The following is a 10990-nucleotide window of genomic DNA, read 5'->3' on the forward strand; positions in this document are numbered from 1 at the left end:
TCTACACATCTCCTATCTCTGACACTGTTGGCAGTACTTCCATTACTTCTGTCATACTATCTGGTTGATAGGAAAAGTTACCCTTAGAAATATCACACATGGAACATCTAAACCCACATCAGACCTGGTTTTTAAGTCCCTGCATCTTCTGTGAGAAACTCAGGAGTGATGAAAATTTCCCCGGGGAACTAGATATAAAAAAAATGACACAGGTAGGACAGAATGATATCTGTCTGATGAGAGAATGTGGAACTGTATCAGCACACTGAAAATCTCCAGGCCTCCCGGGACTGTAGCAATATTTCCTGGGCAGATAACATCGGAGATATCCGTCTCATACATGTAAGAGTAGAATGTATTTCACGCAAGGCAGGGAACTGGCTGGGTGACTGTATCACATTCCCAGGACATCAATTCTACTGACTTTTTACTACAATAGAGTTTGGCAAGCTGTTTTCTGGATAGACTTCTTTGTGAGTAAACCCACGGGAAGTTTGAGTTGGAAAAGTGTTGTTTTTTTTTCAAGTTGGAGTGCAGTCAAAACTGTCGAAGAAGACTGCTGAAGGGAATGATAAATTTTGGTCTGTGTGGATAGGATTCTCAATGCCTGCACACATGTGTCAATGGAAAAAATTCGTCTTAGAGACCACCAAAAAGTTTTCACAGTGCACGTGACAAGGTACATTATCTTTATGCAGAAATGGTCACTGGTACAAGTTTGACAATCACTGGGCATTGTACATTCATTCCCTGAAACTCTATGTACCGAGTACATATTTCATACCGATGTGGCTGACTGTGTTTCTATCCTGTAACAGGAGACCTGGACGCAAACCGCCCCGTCCCATTCCGCCTGACCCCGAACATATCGGATTTCCTGACGCCCATCGGCGTGAGCGGGGTGCTGACGTCTTGCATGATCGCCGCGGCGCGCTGCTTCGTCCAACCGAACTTCAAACTGGACAGCCTGCTGAGGGCAGTGCTGAGGGACGAGCTCATCTACTGGCACAAGAAGGTAATTACTATGCGCATTAATTATTATGCGCATATTAATGAGGGATGAGCTCATCTACTGGCACAAGAAGGTAATAATTATGCGCATATTAATGACCTAATCTACTGGTACAAGAAGGTAATTATAATGCGCATATTAATGAGGGACGAGCTCATCTACTGGCACAAGAAAGTAGTTATTATGTGCATTAATTATCATGCGCATATTACTGAGGGATGATCTCATTAACTGGCACAAGAAGGTAATTATCATGCGCATATTAATGAGGGATGATCTCATTAATTGTCACAAGAAGGTAATTGTCATGCGTATAATAATGAGGTGCAATCTTATCTACTGGCACAAGAAGGTAATTATTATTTGCATATTAATGAGGGATGATCTCATTAACTGGTACAAGAAGGTATTTATCATGCGCACAATAATGAGGGTCAAACTCATCTTCTACTAGCACAAGAAGGAAATTATTATGTGCATATTAATGAGGTATAGTTTCATTTACTTGCACAAGAAGATAATCATTATGTGCATACAGTAAAAAGCTGAGGTCTTGGCACAAAAACAGTTATACCTCCTTCACAGATCTAACAAGAGTTCGTAGACCTCAGGCCTGCATGAAATGTATTGGGTTTCTGTAGACCTATTGTGTATTTTTGCCTTTTTGTCTGTGGTACGTGGTTGGAAAAATGAGCTTTTTACCGTGTTGGTTGTGCACCATGCAAAAGTCTGACTCTGAAATTCCATTTTCTGAATTTGTAAGTTTGGACATGGATGAACATTACTTATTTTGGATTTCTTAAGTATGTAACCAACCACAGTACTTTGAAGTTGTTGAGACGCTACCTTTTTTTGTCTCAGATGGCCCATGCACATGTAGTTACTCTGTCACATGATATACTAATATCTTCCTATTTCAATGTACTGACCTAATGCAGCTGCTAAGTCTCCTTGGTTTGTGTTCTTCCAATGATATTCATTAAAGATTTATTTCTGGGGTGTTATTCACTTGACATCGGAATGTTACTCGCATAATTTGACCAATGATACTTTTATCTGTAGTTCCATAGACATTAGACAATATGAATAGTGGTAGCCCCCATGCAGCAGCAACAGTTAGTCCCCAGGGTGGTATGATATTTTCATTCAATCCATCCAACCCAAACCTAAATCTCCTGTAGTATCTAAGCCAAATTTAACAGCACAATTTACTATGAAAAATGTCCTTGTCAATCCCATTTATAGATGGCAAGCTGCTGGCAATGGAAGCTTTGAAAAGTTCAGAAGCTGTTGTAGTCAGAGCAAACACCCAGCAAACATCCCCGCAAACCAATGAGCAGTTGCTTAGAAGGGGAATTTCATCATATATTTGCCGCGACAAAATGCAACAAACGATACTGAATTCAAAACAGAACAAAGCTAAGCCTCCACCACTTAACCCTGCCTGTACCATAGATTAAGCAGGCCCAAAAACCAAGCGAATATGACTAGCCCAAAACAACAAATTACCTGTATACAGTATGGAAATGGCATTACCAAAGAAACAAAAAGAAACACAGGACAAATCATACACATACCTTTCTCTTATGCCCACACTCTATACAGTTCTCCTCCACATTGGAAAATTGCATCTTCTTCTGTTTAAGTTCAAGTTCAACCATGATTGCCAACAGGGTAAAGGAACTTGTACCGGAACTTAAAACTCAGTACTATACAGCTCTAGAAACACCACAAAGAGTAATAAGCAAACTCCAATTATACCTGACCAACAGATATATAATCTGGCACACTCCCGTCATCTGGCAAACTGTCAGTGCCACTAAGTAACCTGATACATTGAAGGTGGCCCAGGCCAGATGATGGTTCTACACCCAACCATAATCTGTTTTTAAAACCAAGCAGATATTGGGAGGATGCCCCAACCACACTAAAACAGGGTCAACCTATACAGTATCAAGTTCAAGCACTAGGAGGCCCAAAATCAAACCTGACCACCAGGACACCACAAACAACTCACGTACCAAATGGCAACACAATGGCACCTTGCGTTCTGGAGATACAGCGCACGCCCCGTGCCCGCACAAAAGGTAACCTAAAATGTCAAGTTCAAGCACCAAGGGCGCCAAAATCAAAATTGAGCATTATTCAGCCACCGCCGACACATGTGCCAAATATCATCGCGCCAGCACCAGCCGTTCAGAAGATATAACTCCGGAAACACCCCTCCCGGACACAAAATTCGACCTGCCGGGTCAAGTTCAAACGCGACAAGGCCCAAAGTCAATCCTAGGCAACAGGCAACAACCCCCCACCCATGCACCAAAAATCGTCGCAATCGCGCGTATCGTTCCGGACACACAGCGCCAAAAGTGCCCCAAAAACACCAAAAATGCCACCTTCAATGTCAAGGTCAAGCGCCAGGAGGCCCAAAATCACACCTGAGTGTCAGGCTACCACCCCCAACCCACGTACCAAAAATCGTCGTGCTCGCACCATCTGTTCACGAGATACAGCGCCCTACATCCCCGGCTACCGAAAAGTTTCCACCAGCATCAAAACCATACCTGCATACATGCAGGTAATTATGACTACAACATTTGTTGTCTTTATCATGCATCTGATTAGATATGTGCAATAATGTCGATGATAGGGTCGTCTGAATGTCAAACTTGCAATGCTGGATGCACGTCTTCAGGACTTGTAGCTTGTAGCTTGTTTTTAACTACTTGTTGTTTGTCCCGTCTCTACGGTTGCTATGGGGATGTGAACCCCAGAATGCCGTTACTCAGGCCCCAGACTCCCCTAAACGAGGCCAATCAGGAATGTTGTATGATTTCCAGACAAGTTATAATCCGACCCATCAGTCATGGGTAGAGACAGACGTGTTCAGAACCTTTTCCTCGTTAAGCACCGCTCTAACGAGCCGCCGCGGGCCCACACAGGCACGTACGGGATTCTGTGAAAAAGTTAACGTTTGCATTTTAACACCTGGAGTCGCGCATAAATGATCGCATTGTCACAAGGATGCAGGGCCCTTGTTTGATGGTAACCGTTATAAGTTTTCACAAGTTTTTTAAATAGAGCTCTTAATAGGCTACACCAGGGTTGTAGCTAGCCTGAAATCATTTTCAGTCCCCTTGATTTTGAATCAGAAAGAACGAGAGGTCGACCTGAAGGCATAACGTTCGTAAGGGGATCCGGGGGCATACTCCCCTGAAAAATTTTGAAATCTAGACCCTCTGAAACCCAATTTCCTGCATTTTGAGGTATAGATTTTGCTGGTAGACTAAGCTGTTCATCTGCTTTGGTGACAAATTACACAAGAAGACATTTTTTTATATCTTTGCTGACTTTACATATAGTTTTTGTCCATTACAGAGGACGGAATGGGCAAAAAAATTTTTCAGTCCCCAGCTGCAAAATTCCTTCAAAGGACTGAAGGACGGGTGTTGGCTACAACCCTTGGCTACACCAAGTAGCAGTTACTCAAGCAACTGGATGTGATTTTGGAAACGGTCAGACATTGCAGACAGCGTACACTTTCTTTCGTCAGTGCCACTTTTGCTTCTGAAAACATTTCCAGTTGCTATGGGGACGTTACTGCTATTTGTGGTAACTTATTATACCTACTACTAGATTTTTAACCTACATCAACATAGACATAGCTCTTAATAGCATATCAGACTTGTACCTACTAAGTACTACAGTTATATAGAATGGTTTATTCATACATAGACCTACAGACATAGATATACTATATACTAATTAAAAACAACATTGCAGCCTGTTTGTTTAGTCTTAAAATAGCAGCCTCAACATATACCAAATAAGGTACTTCTCAATAATTGATACACACCAAGGCTAATATTAGCAATTGTGAACCTTACCATTAGGTAATAATAATGATAACATATGGTTATGCAATGCTTCTAAACATATGTACAGGTCAGTCACCCCCGTTTGTTACAGCTGTTCCCGGAAATTCCTATAAGTTCCTGGAATTTAATGAGCACTGAGGGGAGGTTGCTAAAAATTTAAGTATTTCTTTCCGCATTCAATCTTAAAAACATCTAGATGGCCCCATCTGTAAAGTGTGTTGATTTCCGAGGGGGCCCAGAGAAGTGGTAACATAATGGTACATAAGATAAGGTAACAAGGATTAAATGTAAAATTATGATCATAATAGTAATTGAAAGGAAATAATACATAAGGATATATCAAATCATTTTCAATAGATCCAATACCTAACATCTTACCACTATTTCTAAGTAAAAAAAAGTTGGGAAAGAGAAAGGTTTGAAAGTTGTGATATTCATGAAGCATTACGCCGTCCATGACATAATCCCGACAGGAAAGCTGATTATCTCGTAGCTCCACGATCGATGACTCTGTGTGTAACTGTGCCAGGGTATTTCTGGAAACTACGAAAGTTCAATGTGACACCGAGGGGACAATTTAATCCGTTTCATCAACTTTGACGCAAGTTTGCATAGAAGATCTGAAACTGTGCCAGGATATTTCTGGAAACTACAAAAGTTCAATGTGACACTGAGGGGACACAACTTGATCAACTTTCTAGACGTTTTTCTGAGCTAGCGATGCTTTGACGTGAGTTTGCATAGATCATAGACGTCTGTAACTGTGCCAGGATATTTCTGAAACTACAAAAGTTCAATGTGACACCAAGGGAACAATTTGATCAATTTAATCAACTTTCTAGACGATTTCCTGAGCTAGAGATGCTTTGACGTGAGTTTGCATAGATCACTGCTGTCTGTAACTGTGCCAGCATCCCTGCTGTTCCAGGAATTCACAGGAGTTCCAGGAAGATAGTGTCTTCAATATTAATGTGACACTGTGGCCGTATCAGTTTCTAAACTATAGATGTGATCCTGCTGAATGAAAGAGACGATTCTGACTAACTCACAGGATTCTTCATCAACTGTGACTGTGGCTGTGCCAACTCTTCCAGGAAACTTCAGATGGTTCCTGGAACTCAGTCCTACCAAGTTTGGGGGTTTTGACAACTGAAAGTCACAGATATACAAATGAATGTTCTCTTTGCTTCCTGTGTAGAAACAGGTGGCAGTCAGTTTGTGATTGTGACAGAAAGTCTTCAAGCTTTTAGAACAGAACATTAGTTTAACCAGTATTTGTTAGAAGTCTGTGTGTGATTGATGCATTGTTGATTTGGCTAATGGGCAAAATTTTTAAAGCCTCTCAAATTGTTTCAGATGAAACAGAAAGTCTTCAAGCTTTCAGAACAGAACAAGTTTAACCAGTATCTCTTCTCTTCCAGGAAATTTGAGAATGTTCCTGGTACCTAATCTTTCCGAGAAGAGGTTTTTGTCAGGTTTAATTTAGAGATCTTGGCTTCCTTTGAGGCAAACCTGATAAAGAATAAGGATCCACCTTCATGTGCAAAGTCACAAGATCAACCCTAGTCCAGTATTTGTCCTCTTCCATGAAATCTTGAAAGATTTTCTGAAACTTGATAAAAAGAACTTAATTGGTGGTAGCTCGTCCAAAGTAAGATAAGTTACTGAGTATTCTACCAAGTAGAGGTTCTTGGCAAGATGTTGGTTTCCTGTGACACAAATCTGTTAAAAAAATGAGACCTACAAATGAGTTATAAGACCCTGTATCTTCCTGTAAGATCCTTAAAGTTCCTGGAACTGAATCCTACCAAGGAGAGATTTATACTTGTGTCAGGTTTGATTAAGAGATTTTGGCTTGCTGTGACACAAACCTGTTAAAAAAATGAGACCTACAAATGAGTTATAAGACCCTTTATCTTCCTGGAAGATCTGGAAAGTTCCTGGAACTGAATCCTCCCACTCTGCAGTGTGGAGAGGTATCTGACAAGTGAGAGGCGCAGATCAAGAGCTCCCATCGGCGGAACCAATGGATTTCTGGATCTCCTAACGTGCATGACGTAACCTTCGGAGAGACAGATAGTCGTGTGACGTACAGAATTGATTCTGGATAAGACTGTGCCCACGTTGTTGACATGTTCCAGGAACTCATCAAATGTCCCTGAAACTTCATCTTTTCACTTTTGGGATGTTTTTGTTTGTTTCTTTTCTTCTTTTTTTCTTCTTTACTTCTCAAGTGGATATAAGTGAGGTTAAGTCACTGAATAGGTAAATGGCTCTCATTGTGGAAAGAGTTTACAATGTATTTATGGTTCAGAAGTCTTACTAGTCATACCATCACATCGCCAAGAAAACATTGAAAACGGATTGTGTTATAAGATCCTGTATCTTCCCTTAAGATCTTGAAAGTTCCTGGAACTGAATCCTCCCACTCTGCAGTGTGGAGAGGTTTTTGACAAGCGCAGATCGAGAGCTCTCATCATCGGTCGTGTGACGTACAGATAGAATTGATTCTGGATAAGAGTGTGCCCACGCAGGTCTTACAACAGACACAGCCTTGATGTTGCTGCCGCTGTGGTTGTGCAGTGTTCTTGGAAACCCTACAAGCTTTCCTGGAATTCAATCAGTAACTCCCTGGAAGTGGATTAAGTAGAATTTCCAGGCCAGAAACTGCCAGGAATTTAATGAGGAAACAGCAAGGCCTTGAGAGTTGTTGTATTTTGATCAAGCAATCCTGTAACTTAAGTCTGGAACTTTTGAATTATTATAATTTCAAAGTACTGTATTCTGTGTGCAACATACAGATTCTAAACATGGGAAATGAGGAGTTCATGAACTAAGGGATTATTTATTTAATGGGCTTAAAGTAGTACATTGTATTAAATTTTATTGGAGTGTGATACTTTACATCATACAATCATGTAGGTAAAGTCACGATATTTAAAATTGCCTACGTAGGAAGACTTCCGGAGTCTGCAGCACTCTCTGCCATTGCAGGACATACCCACCCTTGAAATCCGTTCACCATCTTCCAGGGGACTTCCTGACTCAACAACTTGCACTTGGATTTATTTCCAGAATACTGTTCACAGTTTCTGAAGGAATGTTAAACGTCAGCACTCTGCACTTGATTTGCAGAGGCAGTGGGATGTACCATTTGGTCAGCTTTTAATGATGGGTGATCCTGCATGTTATTGGTCTCAATATATGAACATGTCTGACCAGGACTCTTCAATTTTCAGCCTTGGTTCTGTAAATCTTAGATATTTTAAACTAGAATTTTAGCAAGAGTTTGATACGACAACATATGGCTGAGAGGAATATATTTTTTCATACATTATACAAACAAAAGCACTTTTTTTTCCGTTAGACTTCAGTTTCATGTTGTTTTATAGCATTTGTTTCTTTGATATTTAGATGAAGATCTGTTGATATTTCTCACAATCTCACTGAACTTACAGAAGCAGCAAAATTGTCCTGTTTCTTAGTTTGCGATGCCGGACTAAATTTTTGTTTACTTGTTGTGCCGTTGCCATAGAAACAAGATGAGCAACACATGGGCAGTACGCAGCCGCAGGACATGGACGGGGAGGTGCTGATCACCATGGTGAACAAAGCTGTCAACGCCATCATGACTCGGCTACAGAGTAAGTCTGCAGTTCACTTATAAATCAGTAGGGGGTGCTCATGTATGGCTGATCACCATGGTGAACAAAGCTGTCAACGCCATCATGACTCGGCTACAGAGTAAGTCTGCAGTTCTCTTATAAATCAGTAGGGGGGCTCATGTATGGCTGATCACCATGGTGAACAAAGCTGTCAACGCCATCATGACTCGGCTACAGAGTAAGTCTGCAGTTCTCTTATAAATCAGTAGGGGGGGGGGCTCATGTATGGCTGATCACCATGGTGAACAAAGCTGTCAACGCCATCATGACTCGGCTACAGAGTAAGTCTGCAGTTCACTTATAAATCAGTAGGGGGTGCTCATGTATGGCTGATCACCATGGTGAACAAAGCTGTCAACGCCATCATGACTCGGCTACAGAGTAAGTCTGCAGTTCACTTATAAATCAGTAGGACGAGGCTCATGTATGGCTGATCACCATGGTGAACAAAGCTGTCAACGCCATCATGACTCGGCTACAGAGTAAGTCTGCAGTTCACTTATAAATCAGTAGGACGAGGCTCATGTATGGCTGATCACCATCAATGACATTATGACACATACAGAGTAAGTTTGCAGTTCACGTATAAATCAATAGGGGGTGATCATGTATGGCCGATCACCAAGCCATCAATGCCATCATCAAACGGCTTTGGCGTAAGTCTGCAGTTGTAATTGATAATCAGTAGGGGGCGCTCATGAGAGCAGGATACAGTGAGAGTCACTCTGCCTTTTGGTACCCGAGGCCATTCTAAAGGAATCTTCAGTGTAAATGATTTGCTCTTACATTGTTTGTGCTTGTGTTTCAGACCTGGCCCAGTTCGAGGGTGGGGAGAGCAAAGTCAGCACTCTGGTGGCAGCAGCTAACAGTCCTGACAACCTGTGTCGCATGGACCCCGCCTGGCACCCCTGGCTATAACAGTGGTACAGTCCAACACACCCCTGCTGTAATAGTGGTACAGTCCAACACACCCCTGGCTATAACAGTGGTACAACACACCCCTGGATATAACAGTGGTACAGTCCAGCACACCCCTGGCTATAACAGTGGTACAGTCCAACACACCCCTGGCTATAACAGTGGTACAGTCCAACATCCATTAGTTACAAAAGTAATACAGTTAAGGTGGCACCCCTATAATTACCAATTGGTACAGTCCAGATCCTGCTTTATTTGCCCATGTGGATCGTACTAGGGTATTTCGGGGTGAACTTTGACAATGCCAAAAAGTAGTTACTCAATCAACTGGAGATTTGAAATTCTTAACTTTCTTAACTCAATGGTTGAGGGTAAATCTTTAAGTTTTCCAACAGCGGCAGTTGAAACAGACAGCAAGGAAAGCATAACAGCTTAGCCCCCAACATCTGCTTGGAGATTAGGATTTTCTGCATGTACACAAATTCCACATCAGCTCAAAACATTTCTAACAGAAAGATAACTTAAGTCCCTGAAGAAAGTTGCAAGACATTGCAGTCGTTGTGAAACAGGGTTGTAGATATACATGTATTTATTTGGAGTTTGTACTTGGGTCTCCTATCGATGTTTCAGACATGTGTACATATTTTGTAGTTTGCATCACAAGCGTTGAACCATACATGTGTGAGACCTACACACAAACCAGTCAATATATGGTAATGACACTTTAAGAAGAAGTCTTCTTTGTTTTCTAGCAGATTTGCGGTGAATAAAATGTGAGATTTCCTAAGTTATAGCTAGCAGTTCTTAAATATGAATATTCCATGCAGTGCTCGCTAAACCAGTTAGATATTTGCTGGTGACCAGAAGAGTTTAACTAGCTGTAGTTGTTTCTGATATATTTTTGTCCCCAAAAAAATTTTATGAGGGAATCTCGCAAAATTTTCCTGATTTACAAGGAGGCCCTCACAAAGAATTGTATGAAGGCACGTTTGTACATGGTGAATTGTAACATTTTTATAGCGAATCATAGAAACAACTCACCGGTGTAATGGCCTAGTGGGTAGAGTGTTCGCCTTGCGTTCGGTAGGTCGTGAGTTCGATCCCCGGCCGAGTCATACCAAAGACTTTAAAAATGGTACATGCTTCTTTCTCTGCTTAGCACTCAGCATTCGGGAAAGAGTATGGAAGTTGAACACACACCACTACCAGTGGACTAGCCCCCTGCTGTAGTGATTGCGTTGTGTGGCCCAAGGGCTACTGAAACGGAGATGGGCGCCGCCCTATGCGCCATCAGGCGCGGGAAGGAACTTTGACTTGATAGAAACAACTCAATGTGACCTTCGGAACAGTTGCCACGTGAGGGATTCTTAGTCCTTAAATGTAGCCAAAGTGGAAACTAGGAAACAAGAAGGCTACACATGGGGGATTTAGTGTTCATGTTTCATGTTTAGATCTGTAGTAAGAGTTATAGTGTTGTAGGATTTAAGTAAAGAAAAGTCCCCTTTGTAAGCCCCTCC

The 10990-nt window shown here is 41.6% G+C and overlaps 1 protein-coding gene across 3 annotated transcripts in view; it reads left to right on the forward strand.

Moving 5' to 3' along the window:
* LOC118423737 (transformation/transcription domain-associated protein-like) overlaps positions 1 to 10508 on the forward strand; it is a 230878-nt gene extending 220370 nt beyond the window's left edge. For 2 of the 3 annotated variants that reach the window (XM_035831939.1, XM_035831941.1), the window contains 3 exons: positions 819 to 1015; positions 8426 to 8534; positions 9364 to 9563. In XM_035831939.1, the coding sequence (XP_035687832.1) occupies positions 819 to 1015; positions 8426 to 8534; positions 9364 to 9473 (416 nt within the window). In that variant the 3' untranslated portion in view covers positions 9474 to 9563. The other variant, XM_035831940.1, reaches the window with a different exon arrangement.
* Positions 10509 to 10990: the final 482 nt, after the last annotated feature.

The sequence above is a fragment of the Branchiostoma floridae genome, chromosome 10, assembly GCF_000003815.2.
Source record: "Branchiostoma floridae strain S238N-H82 chromosome 10, Bfl_VNyyK, whole genome shotgun sequence".
Taxonomy (NCBI): Eukaryota; Metazoa; Chordata; class Leptocardii; order Amphioxiformes; family Branchiostomatidae; genus Branchiostoma; species Branchiostoma floridae.